The following is a 22,766-nucleotide window of genomic DNA, read 5'->3' as shown; positions in this document are numbered from 1 at the left end:
TGAGGCTCGAAAATCCACCTTCACCAGCTAACTTGACAGATTTTTCAGTGTGACCGTGGCCAAAGTGACAATTTTGTATTATTATTATTATTATCATAGACACTGTAACATCATACATCAGTTTCTGTGAGGACATGTGTGTACCAACGAAGTCCTTCCGCTCCTTCAACAATAACAAGCCATGGTTTACTCCCAAACTCAGGCAACTCAGGAAAGAGAAAGAGGCCGCATTTAGAAGTGGAGATCGGGCACTGTACAAACACGCCCGAAACCAATTGACAAAGGAAATTAACATCGCTAAGAGAAGCTATGCAGACAGGCTGAAAAACCAGTTCTCTGCTAACGACTCTGCATCTGTATGGAATGGCCTGAAAGCAATCACTAACTATAGAATGCCATCCCCCCAAACAGTGAACAATAAGGGTCTTGCTAATGAACTAAACATGTTTTTCTGCCGATTTGAAAAGGGCACCCCCATTTCCCACACACACCCACCTCTACCAGAAACCACTCTACCTACCCCCCCACCCTCTTTTTCTCCACTACAGATCCACGAACAGGATGTGAGACGGCTCTTCAAGCAGCAGAAGATCAAGAAAGCTGCGGGGCCCGACAAAGTGTCCCCCTCCTGCCTGAAAGTCTGCGCTGACCAGCTGGCTCCGGTCTTCACACAAATCTTCAACAGATCTCTGGAGCTGTGTGAGGTCCCATCCTGCTTCAAACAGTCTACCATCATCCCAGTTTCCAAGAAATCGGCAACATCGGAACTGAACGACTATAGGCCTGTCGCCCTGACGTCTGTGGTCATGAAGTCCTTTGAACGCCTTGTGCTGAACCACCTAAAGAACGTCACCGGACCCCTGCTGGACCCTCTCCAGTTTGCCTACCGGGCAAACAGGTCTGTGGAAGACGCAGTCAACATAGGTCTGCACTACATCCTCGAGCACCTCGACAGCACAGGGACCTATGCAAGGATTCTGTTTGTGGATTTCAGCTCTGCGTTCAACACCATCATCCCGGAACTCCTCACCCCCAAACATCTCCACCTCGGTGTGTCCCCTACGATCTGCCAGTGGATCCTCAGCTTCCTGACGGGACGGACACAACAGGTGAGACTGGGAGCAACAACATCATCAATACGCACCACCAGCACTGGAGCCCCACAGGGATGTGTCCTCTCTCCACTGCTCTTCTCTCTCTACACAAACGATTGCACCTCAACAGATCCAGCTGTCAAACTCATAAAGTTCGCAGACGACACCACGGTCATCGGTCTCATCAAAGACGGCGACGAGTCTGCGTACCGCCAACAAGTGGAGCAGCTGGAGCTCTGGTGCAGCCGACACAACCTCGGGCTGAACACGCTCAAGACTGTAGAGATGATCGTGGACTTCAGGAAACATTCTTCTCCACAGTTGCCCCTCACACTATCCAACTGCCCCGTGTCAACCATCGAGACCTTCAAGTTCCTGGGAATCACAGTCTCCCAGGACATGAAGTGGGAAGTCAACACCATCTCCATCCTGAAAAGGGCCCGGCAGAGGATGTACTTCCTGAGGCTGCTGAGGAAGCATGGCCTGCCACAGGAGGTGCTACGACAGTTCTACACGGCAGTCATCGAATCAATCCTGTGTTCTTCCATCACGGTTTGGTTTGGGGCCGCCACAAAAAAGGACAAAATCCGACTTCAACGGACAGTTAGGACGGTGGAAAAAATCGTTGGCACCGCCCTACCCACTCTTGAGGACTTGCACACTGCAAGAATCAAGACAAGGGCACGGAAAATCCTCTTGGATCCCCCGCACCCTGCCCACCACCTTTTCCAGCTACTCCCCTCAGGCAGACGCTTCAGATCCATGCGCACCAAATCCAGTAGACACTTAAACAGCTTCTTCCCTCTAGCCATTAACTCCTTAAACAGTCACTGACGTAGTCACTCTTCTTGTACTACAAATACTGCTACTGGTTACTCTAAAATGGTTCAATGATTTGTTGTTTACGATGATACTAATGCAGCGTGTTATACCGGAGACAAATTCCTTGTGTGTTCTACATACTTGGCCAATAAAGATGATTCTGATTCTGATTCTGATTCTGATTCTGATTCTATTTGCTAGAAACAGGAAACTTCATTGGGATATTTATATCTATAGAGTTCATAAAAAGTTACTTGATATGTTACAAAAAAAATTCAAACCACCTTAGTATCAAAATAGAACGTGGCATCGAATAGAAATTTCTGACACAAATAAAATCAACCCTAGTTTGTTACTTTTATTTGAGCAGACTGGTCATTTTAAGCATAACTAATCAAGTCTCAATACAAAGTAAAATCTGTACAAATATAGTCCCACATTGTCCGCTCATAAATAATGGAAAACGTGTCATTTAATAAAACCACCTGACCCCCGAAACACATGCGGAACAGCTTCATTTAAGCGTCTCGTAAACTACGCCCATATTTGGACTTCTTGAATGCCCACAGCATTTCATCAGTGATAAGTGTATTTGTATCAATGTATGCTTGAAACCACGTAGAACAACTGAGTGTGCACCCTCACATCTTTGGAGATATTTTGGCCCACCCTTGCAGAATTTCTGTTATTCAGCAACACTGTAGAATATTCGAGCATGAACTTTGACTAGGCCGCTTCAAAATCTTCATTTTGGCTTTTTGAAAGACATTCACAAGTTTATTCGCTGGTGTGGTTTGGATCGTTGAATGCAAATACACTTGAATTCACAAAATGATGGCTGAAGAGTCTGCCTCAGGAGTTTTTGGGCTCAAGAGCATAACTCATGGTTCCATCAATCACCATATAAGGCTTGAGATCACTTTTTTTTTTCTTTGATGAGCAATTTAGCATCTCGATAACTTAATTTGAGGAACAAGTGTAACATTTTGAGCAATGAGCAATTAATTTTTTGCAGGTTAATCTGTGACAATCAAACAGCAAGGTTGCACGTAGGGCTGCAGGTGTCGAATTTCAGCATTTGAGTGTCCAACTGGAAATTGTGTAGAAAAATGACGTATTTGGATAAACTATATTTATTTCTTCATGCATTTCACTAAATAACGAAAAACCTATGAGTTTCCTTTTTATATAATTGACTGTTTTTATTCCTTAAATTCACTTTGTGCATCATTGTAAACTGTATTTTATTGTGTCTAAACATTTTCCGTGGGGCAATTTAATACAAAAAAAAAATTGGAATTTTAACTTGAACTTAGCATTTCTTGTCTCACAAACATTAGGCATCAAATCATTGTTATTTTTTTTTAGCAGCCTTTGTGCAACTTCACTTGAACCACTAGCATATTAGCATGCAACAGAATAATAACGTGGTCCCTATTTTGGAAGACAGTCGCCCTTACGCTCATCATGAAAACGGGCACAACTTAATTTTGGTCGAGTCTCACCTGTTTGGAACATTCAAGTCCTCAAAACTCAGATCATCACACTCGTACAGTGGTTCTTAACCTTCTTAGAGGTACCAAATATATATATACAGTATATATATACCTGTATATATATATATATATATATGTATTTATTCACAAATTCAAGACATTAAAAAAACACATTTATTAATAACAGAAAAAAGTTAATAAATAAAATAAGAACTAAATTTCCCACAGCACTGATTGGACAAGCAATGTCATGTGATCATCTGCAGCCAGTGCTGGCCAAGTGGGTGTGTTGAGTTGGGTGTTTCTTACCCTCCATGGCAGAGGCTCCGTCGAACCCCTGAGACCGATTCACCGAACCCCTGGGGTTCGATCGAACCCAGGTTAAGAACCACTGCACTAGTACAATCATATTTGACTTTTTCTGAACGACTGTGTTATATTTGCACTGGTTTTGTTGTCTAAAATTTGCATTCACTCTAACTCCTGTTAAAGCCCTGAACGAGTTTTACACTGGCCCTAAACTGCTCTCTGAAGGAGTTAACGAACCATGTTCCCCTTTAAAAAGGCCCAAGTTAAAAAATATATATATATATTCTGTATATGTCTTTCTTCATTTTTCCTCAAGTCTCAGGGCACACTGTTTTACCAACTGCCTTTATTCCGGTATAATCCTCCTAGTCACTGCCTACAGAAAGCATAACACAAATGGAATACTGCATGCTTGGTAGAAATGTTGCCAAAAGCATCTTTCTCTCAAATCACTTGCTAAGTGTTGAGTCAGATTGCTCAAAAGTCAAACTTTTTACTGTTCGCAGCCCTCGGGGGGGATTTGCAGGATATTTGAGAAGTGCTTCAGTTTAATTTGCTCTTTGGTATTTCAGCTGTCCAATGATGATTAGTTCTTTACCTGTGCCCCACTTGTTGCACAAACATTTACAGTGGAAGTTACAGTATGAATGTCGCAACTAAAGAGAGGTGGTTCATGAATGCCCACCCATGTTAATGGCCCTCATTTTGAGCACACTCCAATTTAATGAGCCATAATAGCACCTCCTGATAGTCAACGTGATAGGTACCCCCACTGGACTATTTATGTTTTGATTAGCTGCTTGGTCTCGAATGTGGAGATACGGACAGGCAATCAATGTGAGGCGGGTGGGGCAGCCTGGCGTGCAGCAAATGAAAGTGATAGGACCCACAGGAACAGGTACTTAGTAAGATGAAAGAACAGTGACGAAAGCCTAGTTCATAGTGTAATATTTGGGTGTTACAGAAACACTTTTTTTTTTTTTTTTTTTTTAGCAAGCCCTTTTTTAAAATTTTAAATCCAGTGCCCAACAAGCATCATTTAACCACATAAGGAATGGCACTCCTCATACATACAGTCCAAATGAGGCTGAAATATTTCATGATAAAGCACATCGTTTTGTGTTTTTTGTTATTGTAAAGTGTCCTTGGGTGTCTTGAAAGGCGCTTATAAATAAAATGTATTATTATTATTATTATCATAGACAGAGAGACAGAATGTGAAACGTAACATTTGTCCAAGGTTAAACAGCAAGAGCCCTGATGATGTGGTAATGGCTAGGCAGATTTGTAGAGATGTAATCCATCCATCCATTTTCTAATCTGTTTATCCTCACAAGGGTCACGGGCGTGCTGGAGCCTATCCCACCTGTCCTCAGGCAGTAGGCAGGGGACACACTGAACCGGTTGCCAGCCAATCGCAGGGCACACAGAGACAAACAACCATCCGCCTAGGGACAATTTAGAGTGTTTAATGCATGTTTTTGTAATGTGGGAGGAAACCGGAGTACCCAGAGAAAACCCATGCAGGCAGGCACAGGGAGAACATGCAAACTCCACGCAGGAAGGCCAGAGCCCTGCCCCTCTGCACTGTGAGGTTGACGCGCTAACCACTAGATCACTGTGCCACCCGTAATGTAATCAATCATAACATTATGAGAACAGAATGGAAAATATGAACTTATCATAAAACTTATCACCATCAAATAATTTCATGTAGCCTACGATCTGACCAAAATACGTAATTGTACTGTGGTGCGAGTGATGCCAGAGCAGAGACTTGCATGTGTTTATTACTTTGACATATGAATAATAACAAGACTTTGTGGTGAAATGGACGAAGCATCTGTTTCACAGCCATTTGTGCTCATGAATGACAAGAAGAGATAAGAGACATGTGCTTCCTCTCTGCCCACTTTTTGCTTCCTTTCCCCTCTTGCGTCCCTATATAACCCAAGATACAGACCCTCCCCATAGCAAGAACCCTGAAAGTAGGTGTCATATTTGAGGCTCGAAAATCCACCTTCACCAGCTAACTTGACAGATTTTTCAGTGTGACCGTGGCCAAAGTGACAATTTTCAACATGAAAATCGCCTTGTTTTTGTTGCTTCTGGTTGTGCATAGCACGGGTAAGGTCTGCTATTTGATATTGTGTGGAGTAATTAACTGTAAACACAAAACGTCACCTCAAGTGTGTTAGATTCTCTGAGAGATTCATTGGTGTGTTGTTTTTATCTTTTATCTAAAGTTTCGGGATACTACTAGAACAGTAATTTTAGGTGATAAACATGTAGAGGTTGTGTAATGTGCACTAAATAGTGACAAGCGTTTGATGGCACATGTTTCTTTCCTCTCTTTGTCAGATGCCAAAATGGACATCATCACCAGCAAGCAAGATATTCAAGTTGGAGAGGAGCTTTTACTTTTCTGTAAAGGTCAGTTTTCCATCTGTAATTTCAATATGGCTGACTTGTATTTTATATTGCATTCTGTACTGTGTACATTTCTTTTTTCTGAAACATTTATTTTGTGCATGCAATACTTTGTTTTTCTTTTCTACCCCCCCCCCCCCCCCCACCTTCAATTCTGCTGCTGTCGGTTGCAAATTTCCCCAGTATGGGACGAATAAAGGTTTTCTTATCTGATCTGATCTTTTATGTCTTTATGTATGCTCTTTTGTGTTTGGGTACATCGCGCCTGTGGCACATATCGGTTTTAAATTCCATTTGATGCATAAGCTATCCTGTCTTAGCTGGGGGAGAAGGACATATAACATGGCAAAGGAATAGCGAGGACATCGATGAAGAGTTGATATCAACAGTGGATGAGTCCTCTTCGAAACTGGTCATCAAGAGTGCCTCTGTGGAGGATGCAGGAAGGTACACCTGCCTGTGTGAATTTGACAACGGCCACATGGATGATGTTCAGACACAGATTTATGTTTATGGTATGTAAGAGCATCATACACCTTTGGCAGACAAACTGGCCACAACACCTAAAAAACTGAATCAGCTGGTAGGCCTATCAGTGATTCTGTCAGTTTTAAATGATCAAGTCAGAGAAGTATTTGTATGCACAATACCTTTATTAGAATGTATTTTAATTTGAGTTGTTGAATAACTGGATTGGATCTTACTGAGAGCAGTGTGTCATACTGCCCCTCATAATTCCATTAACTGCCCAATTTTTTAAAACAAAATTACAATGCCGTTGTGGCGTAGTAGTTCACATAACATCCTTGGCAGAGGTAACAAATACCTCTCTGACGGCGTCAATCAAAATGACTATTAAAAATTGGGCAAGTCATTGGGTTGTGCAGATGCTGCTGTGGCCAGTGGATCTTTTGAAGCGCTGCTGAGATCATACTTGTCCGGTCTAAGAATTTACCACACCCAAAACAAGCATCTTGGATTTGTTGTCAGAGGGTCCATCATTTGAAAACACCCCCACCTACCATGAGTTTATGGAGGGTACAGATGGAGCGGTGCCTTGTCGGGTGTCTGGCCAGCCGGCGGTGGAAGTCCGCTGGACGTACAGCAAGGAGATGCCGTCTCGTGGTCAGTGTACGCTCAGGGAGCTCATCTCCATATGATCATTTGGCAAATCTGATTTTGGATTTGAAATGGATTTTGGGATGTGATTTTCTGATCTTTTTGTCTTTGTCTGTATTAGGAAAAAATGTGCAGCAGCTGCCTGATAACACGCTCCTCATTGAGAAAGTGGAGCGACAGGATGCTGGGATGTACGTGTGCCAGGCCCAAATCAGAGGGAGGCCCGTCTTTAATAAGCTTCCCATATCTGTTGTGGTCAATGGTGTGTCTTCTTTGCATCATCATTTACAGTATGAAATCAAGCATGACATGCTGACCGTACGGATTTCCGGAGAGCAGGCAATCATTGGGATAGTTGAATTTCCATCAAGTCCAGTCTGTGTTCTGAAACATTGACAATAACAAGAGTGTTCTGAATATAGCTCCTCCCACTGTCCATCTGAAAGAAGAGGTGAAGAAAGTCATCGCTGGACCAGAAACAAACGTTTCCTTGCTGTGTTTGGTCGACGGCCAACCGAAACCAAATATCACCTGGAGCATGTAAGACCTGAGTTTATCAATTAAGATGCATCCATTCTATTGCGAGACACAAACAGCAATTTAGGGAAGGCGGGGGGCGGGTAATTAAATCAAACACAATTTGCTCACCTTTGCCTTAAAATTCATTCTCACCTTTGATTAACAGTGATGCAGTATGTGTTTAGTTTTAATATCATCAATATTATTTGCGTTGTGGTGATAGGTTACGGTTATGTCAAACTACTCTCCACAATACGTTTATTTCACCTTCATAAAGTAACCAAAGGTTTTAGTGCAGGTCAACATTGCAGCAAACCACAAGTACTAATAATGTCAACTTGATAGCTCGTGGAATGTGTCAAAACGGTGAATTATTTTATTAGTAAAGGCATCTGTACCGAAATACTGTATGTTTTTGGTTAGTGAATATGTCGAGTGCGCTCTTGGTGTGTTTCTGATGTTTGGATCTGTATCAGTGGATAATCATTGTTTTCCGTGTATATGATACAAATATTATCCTGACCATCGACCCATGGAAACACAGCATTAAAGCTCGGTTTCTTCTTTACAATCTGCCATAATGTTTTAACAAGTATCAGCCTAATTTAAACCAACAGCAAACGTTACTTGTGGAGTCATACGTTGAGCTTTATTTTTAGGACAGAGCTCTCCCATCCATCCCAGGCATGAGTATGTTGCAAAGCCCCTTGCAAAGAAAATCCTACGATACAGACAGACCATATTGAAGAAGGAAAAGTGACTTTTGGCTTTTCTACGTCAGGGGTCACCACAGCAAGTCACTTGCATGAGACTTTTGGCACAGTTTTTTCACCGGATGCCTTTCCTGACACAACCCACCTCATTTTCTCTGGGATTGGGACTCTTTCAAAACAATCACTCTTCCGACACATGGTAAATATGTTGGAACAAAATAATGTGCAAGCATAAAACGAATAGAAAACACACGCGAAAAATAAAAAGCACAAAGATTTGCTTTGGAGATTAAGTCTTAAATTACCCCTCCCATACACTCGTATATGTATTTCAACACCAAAAAATGGAAATGAAAATTCACGAGATAGTGGGACTACGATAGGTGCATTGCATTATAATGGCAACTTACTTCAATCACTTTAAACTTCTGTCTCACAGGCCAGCATTATACGACCCCAGGCATCACAAGTTCAACTCTGACCGCAGCCAGTTGACCATTAGGTCCGTTGTCAGGGACGACTACGGGGAGTACATCTGTACCGCAACCAACAAGATTGGCGAAAGCAGTGCTACCGTTATGCTTCACGTCTTTGGTTGGTTTTCTTCTTTTCTGACTCCCTATGGAATGCAAAGTACAGTATCAAAATAACATTTGCATTCAAACGTGGCTGTTGCGGTGATAATGGAGTTGTTTCATTTCAGAGACCCCAGAGGTGTCTTTGTCTGTAGAGCAGCAGAATGTCAGTGTGGGCGAGAGCGTGGCAGTGGCCTGTAACGTCTCCGGACTTCCTCAGCCAGACCTGCACTGGATCAATAAGCGCAATGGACAAACCCTGGTAAGAGTGGTACGCAGGGGCAGAGCTACAGGATGGCCAGGGGTGGCAAAAGACACCCCTTGTCAGTCTGTGGCCACCCCCATACCAAGGGGGAAATTTTAATATCTGCCAATTTTACACAGATGCAGTGTTCCTCGACCCGTTTGTTACTTCATTTTTTATATTAATTACATATTTAGAAAGTAATTCTGTAAATGATCCGTGTCAAGTAAAGAGCATTCAATTCTTACAGTTACTGTAGCATCAAAACCATGCATTCACATCACAGCAAGTAAACCGACATGGCAGAGAAGTAATTGTTTATCTTACCAATCCACAGTCATGGTTTCATGAAATAAAATGCACACGTACTGTTTACTGTACCACACAGTCATAATACAGGCTAAAAAAACCCCATTTAGAATTGTGAAGAATTAAGAGAGTTTTGTGTCGTCGTGCTTTTTAGAAATGATTTGAATGAATAGAACCATTGAGTGTGAATTTTAGTTCACGTAACCCTCATTGTGGATGGAATGTAAAAGAATGATTGACGCATGCCAGGCTGTCCTTTACTAATGTGTTGTGTCACCCGTAGCTCCCCACTGAGACATTTTTGGGACATAAATCGATATAAAAAAACAAAAAACAAAACTAAAGACCACCATTACATTTGGTTTCATCACTCTACTGTATGTTTAGCCCAGCATGCGTTTCACAGTACTGTACATCTTTTGTGTTTGGCCTGGCTAGGACTCACCTTCTGGTCGCATCCGTGTTGAGGGCGGCATTTTGATGATTGATTCAGTTGTGCCATCTGATGGTGGCCTCTATTCCTGCATGGCTGTTGGAAGCATCTGCAATGCCTCAAGAGACGTTGCAATTCACAGTAAGTCATTAACTTTGGCTCTGCGGTGTAATTCTGCACTCACCGGACACCTCACTGAGTCACCTAAATAAGCCATACATTTGTTAAAAAAAAAAAAAAGCTCAATTTTGTATTATTTCAACAATCGCATCATTGTGCTTGGTAAATACCTGTAATACATTAGGCAGCTACATATACCCAAAAAAAGAAAATAAAAAAAACCATTTAAAGCACATCTCACTATACACAGTGCTAGAGCAGTGGTCTCATGTCATCCAAAAGAAGAAACATACATCAATGTATATAAATATGTCCATGACATTAAAACTGGACATAAATATCTATATAGTGTCCTCGATCAGGCCCTAATTTTGAACACATCAGTTACAACTACCAGTGTAAGTACCTCATTTTACCACGGTGTTCTCTTGACCCACAGCCCAGCCTGGTCCACCTCCCTACCTGTCAGTCTCACCTGGACCTGCCTCAGTCTTTTTCTCCCTCAAAACACCACCCATCAGTGGGGGAACACCAATTACAAACTTCATCCTGCAATGGAGACAAAATGCAGCCGAGAAATGGCAAGAAGTCACCGTCCCAGCCTCAGGTAATTTGTCCGTTTACAAGGTTAAAATCAGCTGTAATCCTCGACGTGCACTTTTATGTTTGTGCTCGTAGATACCCTGGCAGTGACCTCCCTCATGCCCTACACATTATACACTGTGCGTTTGGCTGCCTTGAATGCAGCGGGACGCGGCCAATTCTCAGATGCAAACTCTGTCCGAACCCTAGGAATACGTGAGTATCACACATTAACAGCATATGAAGGCAGCGGCACAATAAATCCAAATTCCATACCACTTACTACGCAATACCTGAAATGAACAAAATAGTGTGTTGATGAACATTTTTAGAATTGGGGGTGTTGTTGTTTTGTTACATATTTTTAAGGTAAATATCTAAGATTTCAAGCAATTACAGTTTGCACCTGTGCTGTGAAATACATTGTACAGTAGTCATCAAAATCCATCCATTTTCCGATCCGTTTATCCTCACAAGGGTCTCGGGGGGTGCTGGAGCCGATCCCAGCTATCTTCCGGCAGTAGGTGGGGGACGCCCTGAATCGGTTGCCAGCCAATCGCAGGGCACACAGAGACAAACAATCATCCACGCTCACGCTCACACTCACACCTAGGGACAATTTAGAGTGTTCAACCAGCCTGCCATGCATATTTTTGGAACGTGGGAGGAAACTGGAGTACCCGGGGAAAACCCACGCAGGCCCAGGGAGAACATGCAAACTCCACACAGGGAGGCCGGAGCTTGAATTGAACCCGGTATCTCTGCACTGTGAGGTCGACGCGCTAACCACTGGACCACAGGGCCGCCCGTCATCAAAATCCATGCATGTGAATTCACATAGTAATTTGTATTCAGGAATAAGATTACACTCGAAATGCACAAACACTGTACGGCATGCATGCAAGGGAAAGATAAGGACGAAGGCGCAGCACAATAGTGATGTGCCACTGAGAACACGACGTCCAAGAACATCACAGCAATGTTCGTATTTTGGTGTGCGGGTCTTGAACCCGCAACGTTATGATCACGGACCTACGCCTGTGTTTTAGGTCTTTGCAATTCCAGCGTCATCTCATAACGTATTTGTAAATACATATGTCAATGTTATGGTCAAAATATTCCTATTCATGTGCATTAAAGCATGTGTGCGATCATAAAAATTGTATTTATCGCAATCTGTTGTTACACACTTTGTGATTCATCTGTTATTCTGTCTTGGATAATGTTTCCATCGTCGTCATCATAATGACACCATCCAATCTCCTATCCTCCATCGACAGGAGGTAAGACACACACACCGGCGGTTCCATGTATCTGAGTCTACACAATTACAAGGAGGTGTAAAGTTCTGCATTTTCTTTCTCGATTGCCACCCAGGTGAACCAGACAGCCCAGTTTTGTCATGTGATGAGATGAAAGTAGTGGGCAACTCCTTCTTCATCCCCCTCAAGCAAACTGATCATGGCGGCACTCCTCTCCTGCACTACAATCTCCGATATCATGAGGTCAGGCTCAACATGCACCTGCATGCCTTTGCCCTGTGGTATCATCCATGTTCATGTGAGGTAGTCGGCAAAGGACTGTTACACAATAAGTGGACGTCAAAACACTCTTGGTCATTGAAATATTTCTAAATGCAAATTATCTTTACTCATTTTATGCCCCATACTTGGTGCCTCAACACTATCTGTCTCTATTTTGCCCAGGATAAAGATCGGGCTGAATGGAAAAAGAAGCAGCTGTCGTCCAACAGTGACTCCATTACCCTCATAGACCTGAACTTTGGCGCTGACTATCAACTGGAAGTCACAGCAATCAATGCTAACGGTTCCTCGCTCCCTGTAACATTCAACTTCACCATTGCAGAGAAACCTGGTAATCCTCTCATCGTCTCAAACATAAATGACGATCTTCACATCTCCATTCTTTATGAGCGTCCTCTTTCTACTTCACTCTCTTCTTCATTCTCTTTGTTCTCACAGTGCGAAGCGGCATGACCAAAGGCAGCGTGGCGGGCATCGTCATGGTGATCTTCTTGGTGATTTTCTTGCTGGTGGATGCCACTTGCTGCTACAGAAACCGCTGTGGCCTGCTTATGTCCATCGCTGTGAAACTTTTTGGACAGAAAGTTCCAGGCCTTAAAGGGTTTGAAGAAGGAGAGGGGGGTCCTAATGGGTAAGTACAGTAGGTGTGTAAGTTTGTATTCATCTTTTTTTGGAGGGGGCAGGGGTGGGGTAACCTTGAATTTAAGGAGTCCCTAAAGGGATATGGAAGAAAAAAAGAACTTTGCGTTCCCTCACAAAGTTTTGCATTTCCTCGCAAATATTGCGAGATAATGCAAACGTTTAAAAAAACCCAAATTCAAATATATTAAATGTGTTCTTGATCTTAAATATAGTTTCCAAGTCCTGCTCCATAATTCTGTCCTTCCCCGAAGTAGTGCCGTCTCTCAATCAGCTGTGCACGACAACCTACATGAGCCAAGCTGACTCGGAAGTACAAAAAGGTGCATTTGAAAAAAAATGTAAACAGTTTTTTGTAAATGGACACTTTTATTTTTCTTCCATGTCCCCGGCTTAGGGGCTCCGCGTGAATTGGATTTACAAGGAGGTTAGCATGATTCTAATCCCATTTATTTTATGCATGCTGCTCTAGGGAAGTCAAGATGAACGGCGTGTCCACTCCAAGAGGCGACAGACGACAAATGGAAGTTCAGACACTTCCCTCAAAGGAAGGCGGTGCACTCACAGAGGTCACCTGCGACAAAGCCTCTCTGACTAAACATGAGTATGTGCAGTCACACTCAGTCACAGTAACTCAACCGGGATATATTCTCTTAGGAAAATAGGAAATGTAAAAAAAATAATCAATAAACACAATGTATTGGTTTTGCTTGTAGCTCTCAATTTGTCTGTTACTTTGATGTTCTCAATTATTTTATTTCACATTTAATCTGTGACAACTTCCCCAAGCTTTCAGGTGTTCTTTTGGAGTGACCTTTTATGTTGTAGTGAAGAATAATTAATTTAAGAATAATCTGTGATCCATTTTTTCCCAACCCCCCACAGGAAAACTCAGCCAGACAGAAATGTGCCTGCGGCAGATGCATGAGGCCAACATCTAAAAAAGAGAACCAAAGAGACAACCTCAAACCTAATCTTTTTGAAGAGAAGATAATTCGAAGCGGAAATTTGAATTGTCAACAGTACAGTATAAACAAATGAATGATTATTTGTCTGATTCCTCTGTGCTGCTGGTGTATGAACATTAAGAGGACAAGAAGCAAGTTGAGCATCTCCTGACATCACATCTTCTCATCATGAAAACCTCCCAGTTGGTAGGAACTTCAAGAAGACAGGATAAAGTGACAAGTGAGATTTTATGTCATGTTGTTGTTAGTTTGCTGGCTCAGTTGAGTTTAACCTAAACTGTCATGCATTCATGCTAGGGTAATCTTGAGATCGGTCTTTTACAGGGTAAAGGTGTTTGTAATTTATTCTTGAAATGACAATGTTCTCAAATTGGCATGCATATGTTTTCAATGTTAAAAACAAACAAAGGTTTGTTTATTCCGAACAGGATCAAGTGCAGCTGTTTAACATCAAAAATGCCTGTCTGTGCAGCTTGGCGGAGTACCGGTAGTTATTCGCCGGCTGCGTCACGATCAGCAGGTTCCTGGTTAGAATCTTAGCTCAGGCTAACCTGTGTTGAGTATGTATGGTCTCCCTTATTGTTGCTTGAATGTCTCCGTGTACTTCCATTGCTTCCTATAGTCCATAAAAAACGTTACCTTCATTGCAGTTTCTAAATGACCCATTGGTGTGAATGGTTGCTCGTGTATTATGAATGTGCTCTGCGATTCGCCGGCGATGAGTCGTGGGTAGACCAGTACAGAGTAGGCTCACTCAACATTAGCAGGGATAGGAGCTGGCTGATCGGACAAGCACTGTTGAAAATGGATGGATCGGCATTTCTAAGAATGGATGGATGGATATTAACTTTTTAGAAATCCTTTGCTGAGGCTGCTATCCTGATTTTCATTTTGAGCTATAACCAACTAGCATAGGCCATTCAACATTTATCACTGTTATGAAAATACCGTAATGTATATACAGGACCTAAGGCAAAAAGAACATGAACTAATATATTTTAAAGAAGCTCATAGTTTATACTCCCGTTTGAGTCTGCTTATTGAATAAACTCGGATGCAGCATTTTTACTTTGACAAAAAGTTGATCATGCTCACAAGTCATATAAGCTGTGTGTGGTTGTATATATGTACCGATATGTTATGTTAATCACTGTCTGAGCTATATCCAGTAAAAATATTAACAGTATGTTTTGAATGGGGTTTTTATTATTGTGCAATCTTCTTCTATAACTTTGGGCAAAAACACTTAAACACAACTCATCCCCATTCACACCTGAGACCTTTAAGACTAATGAGGTACATGCCACTGGGGAGGGAAAATACATAGCTGTGACCAGTTTGGACATTTTCACTTATGGGTGTATTCACTTTTGTTGCCAGCGGTTTACACATTCATGGGTAAGTGTTGAGTTAAAGAGGAAGGTCATTGTACACCCTGTTATACAAGCTGTGTCTTCACTGTTGTCACATGTAAAGATTTCATACAGTGTTGTCAGATAGTTATAGTTTGCATAGTACTGATGAGTGCTGCTGAGTATTGTTAAAGTACTGATAGTTTGCTGAATTGTCATACTAAGAGGCAGGGTCAACCAACTAAGGCCTAGGTACAAAACGATGACTCGCCACTGAATATTGATGAATGATGGACAATGATACTACTACTACGACGACGAAGACTACTTCTACTACTACTACTATTACTACTACTACAACAACTATAATTATTACTACTGTACTACTGTACTACTACTACTACAACTAATCATGATAATAATAACGATATTGAGACCACTGAAAAAAATATTGATCGCTTCTGTTATATATTTACATAAGTTCCATACATCCTCATTAAATTAAGTAGTCAATCGGAAAATACCCTTGGGAAGAAACGACAGGCAAACTCAAATTTGAAATACTGTACCAGATTGGCAACCGAAGTACAGTACTCCTCTCCAACGGTAGATGGCGGTATGCGGCCCTTTGATGTTTGAAGCCATAACATTATAGAAGAAGTAGCACTGGGATGGTGGGTGTGACGTGACACAACAAATTGGTTCCTGCTGACCAGAAGCACATGACCACATGATCGAGCGTGTTTACGCTTGCAGTGACAGTCAGCGCACAGGTAAACTGCTCGCTGTCACACTTTGAGAAGAGCGAACCGTGGCAAAGCCTACTTATTTGTTCAGCGGTCAACTTCAGAAACCGTGGTAAGTAAGGCTATTAACCAGCCTCCGCCTTTCGCTAGTCTGTTGTGTTGAGGACGTTTGTGGCTCTTCCGTAGCAGCAGCTAAAGCTAATCGTAAATTAGGAGACCACGTAGTAGTGGAAGGTTTTGACGTGACTTGTGGAAAGGAACGCTTTGGGATTTTGTAGGTTCTGTCTGGTTTTGATATGTTGGTGCGAAGTCGCTTCATATGGTGCTATTATTTTAAAGTATGTTTTAATGTCCAGTTCTTCTGCTTAAGATACTCCACCCACTGCAATGTGGCCCAAGAGAATTCAATAAATGCAATAACAAACGTCTTTATTCGTCATACATAATGTTGGGGCGTGGGGGCGGGTGTCAAGTAATAATGATTATGCAAAAGTCGTAATGTATGTTGCAATGCTTGCAGGTTTCAGGGTCATTGAGCCCAGGAAACCAGCCCTCTGTCCACGATGGCCGAGACAGATGTGGAACGTGAGTTCTTTCTTGAAGTGTATCTAAAGCTGATTCATTAGTTTTTCTCATTACATACTCGCAACATGGTTATGTAGAGACTAGTTATTTTTTTCTCCAGACTACAGTCGGCAGCTGCAGTTCTGTGTTTTGCACATCTCACCATTTATGTTGCATGTTTACTCTACAACAAATATTCTGATAACCTTTGCGATTTGTGACTGTCGTATTGCGTTTTACTCCAGAGGTGACCCTGGCTCTGCTCGATGCGGCCAATGATAAAGACTTTGAAGTCCAGACTCAGGTCAGGAAGTCGATGCTGACTTTAGCAAATGAGCAGCCTGACCGAGTGCTTGCTATGTGTCAGGACTACCTGCTAAAACACCCAAAGGTAATACCTCACTGCACTGTAATTTCCAGCATTAGAAAATTATTTAAAAAACACAAGCTGGGTTCACATGGAGACTTATCTTGTCCCATTCCCATTGAATTAATTCCAAAGGAAACCTGTATACATGTGAAATAATGTGTTACGTTACATGCTCCACTATGTTAATCAGATCACTCGTGTTACAGCTGTTTGACATACGGAGGTAGATGTGAACATCACGATTTGTCAAGATGGAGTTAACTTGTCAGTTTATCACAGTAGTGATGAGTATTTTATTTTAGCATTTTTATTAAGGAAACATTTTAATTAAAACGATTTACAAGTACCTTAAATCAAGTTTACCCATCACAGAAGAGCTCTGGCATGTTGCTCCTTTTTAAATTGAATATTCTACGACATCAAAAGTCAGTTACATCAACAGAGCATGCACAGACTGGACACAGCTATTCCAATTGAACTATTTACATGTCGCTTGTTCAGATTGGCGGAATGAAATTCAAAATGGATTCAGCCTTTTCTGAATGAGGTGTTTGTCTGGAGCCTTTTCATTCCGTTTGTTCTTTTGGATTCTTCTCGGAATACAGGGTTACATGTAAACCTGGCCACTGTCTAATATTGACGTAACGGAAAATCATTTGAATCGTAAAATCGCTTTTGATTTAGAAGATGCGTGTGCGTAAAAACAAATCCAATCGTTCCAATTTAAAATACATCACAATGTCTATTAAATTAGCATTTAATTGGAAAGATACATCTGAGAAGCAAATTATACGTTTTATGCTTTATGTGATCAGTGGTTTTCGTGTCGATCAGCTGAGTTTGGAAAAAAACGATACTCGATCACCAATTCAATCAAGATGGAGCATTATATCTATTACGGTTGCGAAAACGCATTGAAAAACTTCTAATTGAAACCCAAAAAGTTCTTCCAAAAAAATGCTGATAAACATTACGTATAACAGTTAATGTTTACATTAGCGATGTCCAACTCCGGTCCATGTGGGTCCCTATCCAGCATACTTTCGATGGCTTCCTCCTCCACCACACCTTTTTCAAATGATCAGCTCATTAGCAAACACAGAGAAGCCTGATAATGATTCTGATGCAGGATGGGAGCCCTTTAATACCGGAGTTGGGACACCCCTGTTTACATGTTTATAACGTCTATTCCGCTGACATGAAAACAATTGTATAAAAATACATTAAAAAAAAAAATTCAAACATCGCCAGTCACTCAGGTGGGCAGGGCTTTTGCTAAAACAATTGCTTTCTTTGTTCAACAGCTGTCAATAAGTCCATACGCTTCCATTAGCCCCAAACAACACCACTCCGCTCGGCCTGGTGCCACACATGTCCTCCATTGCTGTCTTGCTGCAGCTTTGTGTGCCTTCTTTCTATCTCTCGCACTCTCTATCACGCTGTCTCTTGCTCTGCCTGTCTCTGTCCCTCCCACCATCCCCACCCTTTGCACGATTGTCATTGGTTGGCAGTAGCTGTCCATGCCAAACTTGAAGGGAGGAATTTGGTTGGTTGGACTGGGTTTTTCCTGCAACACTTGCGTGCAAGGTCACATGACTGATCTCGTCCTAGTTTTGGGGGAGGCTATAAAAATAATTTTTTTTCTTTGCTGTTAAATTAACAGTTTTAATGCATTGGTACAGAGAAATAAACATAATTAAATCAACAGTACAGCAACAACAACAACAGTAAAATAACTCGGTGAACTACTAAAGATCGGCTCCTTAAGAATAATAATGAACATGCCTCAAAACGAAAACAATACTTTAAGTTCTGATCCTCCATCCATTGCTACTTGTAAATGTGCATGATCAAAAGATGACGCATTTGATTGCTGCTTTTTGTCCAGTGGCTGCCGGCTGATTATTAACGGCTGAACTGATAATGTTTACGTGAGCAGACTGAGCAAACGGATCACATTTCCATGCTTTCCACTTTATCACTTGGGTGTTACTTGTTCAAATGATTCAACAGGTTTGCTGTATTGCCTTGTTTTTGACAACATACCTTGCACAACGGCTTCCTCCTCCTGGTCGCTCTGGTGATGCCGCCACAAAAGTGATGCAAAGGAAGTTAGTTCTCTTGTATAAATAGCAGCGATGGGCGCTTTACCCTACTTTGCCGGTCCGTCCTCCATCCGTGACCTGCGCGCCCTTCCGTCATCGTCCCTCCGTTCTTATTCATAAAATAATCACCCTTCGACCCCGTCCTTCCTCATCCTTTTAAAGTGCTTCCGTTCTTATATTTCACCAGTCCGTGCCGCCGAGGGGGGGGAAAAAAGTGTCCGTGCATGACGCCGTGGGAGAGATGCGATGATTTGCACACTCATATCAATGAGTACCTGTTGCTCAGTAAAAAATGTCTTCCAAAGAACTTTCCATTGGCCACAATTGAAATGCAAATCTTCTACCATGGATACGTAACCCAGTTTGTGTTGAAATTTTTGACAAACAACTTAACTGTGTTTAATATCAACTTTGTCTTGCTGTGTTTTCTGCCTCCTGTCCTCTTACTCCAGTTGGTGGTGAGTCACAGAGTTGTGATTCTTCAAACCATTGAGCTGATTGTTGGCAGCAGGATAGACGCAATACCTTACACCAGGATCAAGAGCATCATTTCCTTGGCCTCAGATGAGATGACACGTTCAAAGGTGACCAATGTCACATTAGGTTTGTTTTGTTTTTTGGGGAACTTGATCATCTATTTAGTTTGTTTCTGTTTCACAAAGGAAGTTGTCCCTGACTGGCAGCAGGAAGCCAGTAACATTCTTGTAGCTGTTGGCAACAAACATATCAATGAGATAATGGAGGAGATACTGAGCAAGTTTCAACCTGGAGTCTTGCCTCACTTTTTTGTGGTCCAGACGTTGGCCAACCTGTCTGATTCCAATGGTAGGAAAACTTGCACATTCATTCTCAAGTAAACTGCACGTTGGGCAATTAAAAAAAAAGATGATATATCCATCCATCCATTTTCCGATCCACTTATCCTCGCGAGGGTCGCGGTGGGTGCTGGAGCCTATCCCAGCCGTCTTCGGGCAGTAGGCGGGGGTACACCCTGAGCCGGTTTCCAGACAATCGCGGGGCACATAGAGACGAACAACCATCTGCACCCACACACACACCTAGGGACAATTTAGAGTGTACAATCAACCTGCCAGGCATGTTTTTGGAACGTGGGAGGGAGTTTTTGGCACTAAAGTACCATTCATTTTGCCCCATATGGTCTAGTTTTGCTGTTACACGCTAGGAGCTTTCCAGGAGTAGTTGCGGTTAATACTTTTTTAAGCATTGGTGGAAGCACATTTTATACATGTGTGAGCCAACATGAGACTTTTTTTTTCTTGATGAAAGAAGAGGGTTTTAAGCTTTCTTTTGGTAAGTTCAATGCTTCTATAGCTTGAGAACTCAATTATCTGTAGGCCTTCAAACAATTTTTCACAGTGGCCAAAAATGTCTGGCTCACCAGCTCTCCCAATTTGAGAAAAACGGCTGGCATTGAATGAATTCAAGCAAAGTAACCTAGTTACTATTCAAATCAAGTAAGCAGAAAACTACCTTAGTTTTAAAATCAAATAACTTAGTTGCATTTTAAAAGCAAGTAACCAAGTAAAGTAACCTACCTAGTTTCTTTTCAAACCAAGTTAACTTCATTCCCTTTAAAATCAAGGAATCAGTCATCACATCATCTATAATTGCTATCCAGCTGCTGCACAGCTTGCTGAATAGCTGATGATTTGAATCAGGTGTGTTGGAGGAGGGAAACATCTAAAACCTGCAGGACAGCGGACCTCGAAGACCAAAGTTGCCCACCGTTTTAAAACGGGTGGGTTTTAAAGTTAAGTAAATTGATTTTAAAACTACATACCGGTACTCATTAAAGTTACTTGTTTCTGCAATCGGCATCGTGTCGCCAGACGCACTTCCTTAGATACACTGTGCGGGCTTTTGCTGCGTCAACGCCCCCTGCACTGAGTCGACGCCCCCTGGACTAAGTGGCGCAGCCTGGACTGTGCCAAGCAGCCGATGCAGTCTAAACTGCGCCGGTGCAGTTCACGTGTCAATTAGCAGCCTGGACTGTCAACGCAGCCGATGCAGTCTAAACTGCGCCGGTGCAGTTCACGTGTCAATCACGTGACGTAATGAAGCAGCACATGCACCGACACGTGGTTTGCTCTGTGACCCCGGTGCATGCGTCAACGCATCGGTGTCACTGGACCCATCACTACAAAACACATTTACTTTGGCTTGTTGAAACGAAACCATGTTTGCACATTTTCCCCTTAAATTTGTTCAATTATTTAAAAACGTTTATTTAGTCATTCATTTATGTATTAACTTATTTATACACATTTTTTCATGGGAAACTGACATTGAATGTATATTAGTGGGTATTGAAGATTTTGTTTTTTGGGGGGGAAATTATATACATATATACATATATATATAACTGTTTTTATTAACACCATACTCTCCGCTTTTCTCTAGTTTATGGCATGGTGCCTTTCCTAAACGCTATTCTTGGCACCATGTTGCCTATGTTGAGCCTGACCAAACAAGACAACATGAAGTGGGTCTTCTCCTCCGGTAGGAACCGACTTTGATTTTCAAGTTTTTGATAGTATTTAACTCCCTTCTGTAGGTGGATTGCTGCTGTAAATATTCACCTCCATCAATAACACAGGAGGAGTTCTGGAATTTCAGTGTTATTTTTGACAACAACAAAAGTTGAATCTTTAAAATGAATGATATGATTCTGTTCCTCTGTTTGTGGCTTTTCTTCAGCTCTGCGCCATTTCAGTGACAGTATCTTGGAGTACCTTGCCAATCTCGACAAGGCACCAGATCCCACAGTCAGGCAGGACACATTCTCAAGTGAAATCTGTGCTGCGTTTGACATCCTTTTCAATAACTGGTTACAGAGCAGAGAATCGAAGGTAAGCGCACACAACTTTGCTACTGGAGGTTGGTCCACCTGTACAGCCTGGAAGTCATGTGCACTCGGGCTTTACTGTAAGGTGGGAAGCTGCGACAAGCCTGCTCAAGCTTGGCATTTGTTTTCACAAAGTCAAATTAAATTTAAGACAGATTATATGGCTTCCCAAAATACTTGATAAAGCATTAAATGTCATACGAGCAAAATATCTATTGCTATTGGAAGAAATTTCACCTGTGCTGTATGGCCCATTTGACAATAAAGTTGTATCCAATCCAAAAATCCAATTTGCACAACATCACATCCGTACACATAAGATACTGTCATCAAGATTATAGTACATTATATCGCTTTTGGTGAAAAGGTAGCATGGTAGAGTGGTGTGTAGCATGTCCGCTTCGTGGTTCTGAGGTCTGCAGTTCAAATCTCGGCTCCAACTTTACTGTGTAGATCCTAATTAAGAAAAAGGCTAAAGAAAAAAATGGCTGGATTGAGGCATGGAGGGAGTTTGAAGTTTAGATTGTTGAGATAAAATGTGTGGGGACAACCAAACAGCAGCAAACCATTATTCCTTTTCAATATTCAACACCCATTTGTGTGGTGGAGCTTATAATATTAACGACACACTAAAGAAGAACTGGAGAAAAATTTAGCATTTCTGCGCAGTTGTGATGAACAACATTTGGGAGGTATCCATTTACCACTCCCAATAGTATGCTTAGTATGCTTGTTCTTTGCTGTGATACAGAGGGCTGTTTTTACCTTATTTAGTTACCGTAAATGAAAGTTTCATCTTGCGAAAGTTGTTTTATTAGATCTAAGTATTTGATCTAACAATGTCACT

At 41.8% G+C, this 22,766-nt stretch overlaps 2 protein-coding genes across 3 annotated transcripts in view; both read left to right on the top strand.

Moving 5' to 3' along the window:
* The first annotated feature begins 5,683 nt into the window (after window positions 1-5,683).
* ncam3 (neural cell adhesion molecule 3) lies at window positions 5,684-15,102 on the top strand. Its single transcript, XM_086113906.1, is given in 17 exon segments — window positions 5,684-5,848; window positions 6,083-6,154; window positions 6,472-6,666; window positions 7,142-7,276; window positions 7,392-7,532; window positions 7,693-7,810; window positions 8,942-9,096; window positions 9,206-9,339; window positions 10,069-10,204; window positions 10,623-10,790; window positions 10,862-10,982; window positions 12,141-12,270; window positions 12,472-12,640; window positions 12,748-12,940; window positions 13,421-13,552; window positions 13,834-13,864; window positions 13,866-15,102. Coding segments are annotated over 17 exon segments (2,100 nt in total). The 5' UTR covers window positions 5,684-5,802; the 3' UTR covers window positions 13,890-15,102.
* Window positions 15,103-15,974: 872 nt separating this feature from the next.
* The window catches only part of mroh1 (maestro heat-like repeat family member 1), a 40,277-nt gene continuing 33,485 nt past the window's right edge, over window positions 15,975-22,766 (top strand). For both annotated transcript variants that reach the window (XM_086113110.1, XM_086113109.1), the window contains exons 1-7: window positions 15,975-16,126; window positions 16,535-16,599; window positions 16,824-16,969; window positions 19,506-19,637; window positions 19,716-19,878; window positions 21,475-21,573; window positions 21,772-21,923. In XM_086113110.1, coding sequence (XP_085969236.1) covers window positions 16,578-16,599; window positions 16,824-16,969; window positions 19,506-19,637; window positions 19,716-19,878; window positions 21,475-21,573; window positions 21,772-21,923 — 714 coding nt within the window. In that variant the 5' untranslated portion in view covers window positions 15,975-16,126; window positions 16,535-16,577. The remainder of the gene's footprint in view (window positions 16,127-16,534; window positions 16,600-16,823; window positions 16,970-19,505; window positions 19,638-19,715; window positions 19,879-21,474; window positions 21,574-21,771; window positions 21,924-22,766) is intronic.

Source organism: Hippocampus guttulatus, chromosome 6 (assembly GCF_054856545.1).
Source record: "Hippocampus guttulatus isolate MCC_2025c chromosome 6, RoL_Hgut_1.0, whole genome shotgun sequence".
NCBI classification, from domain to species: Eukaryota; Metazoa; Chordata; class Actinopteri; order Syngnathiformes; family Syngnathidae; genus Hippocampus; species Hippocampus guttulatus.
The sequence above is the reverse complement of the archived record's forward strand: the minus strand, read 5'-3'. Positions and strand labels throughout refer to the sequence as shown.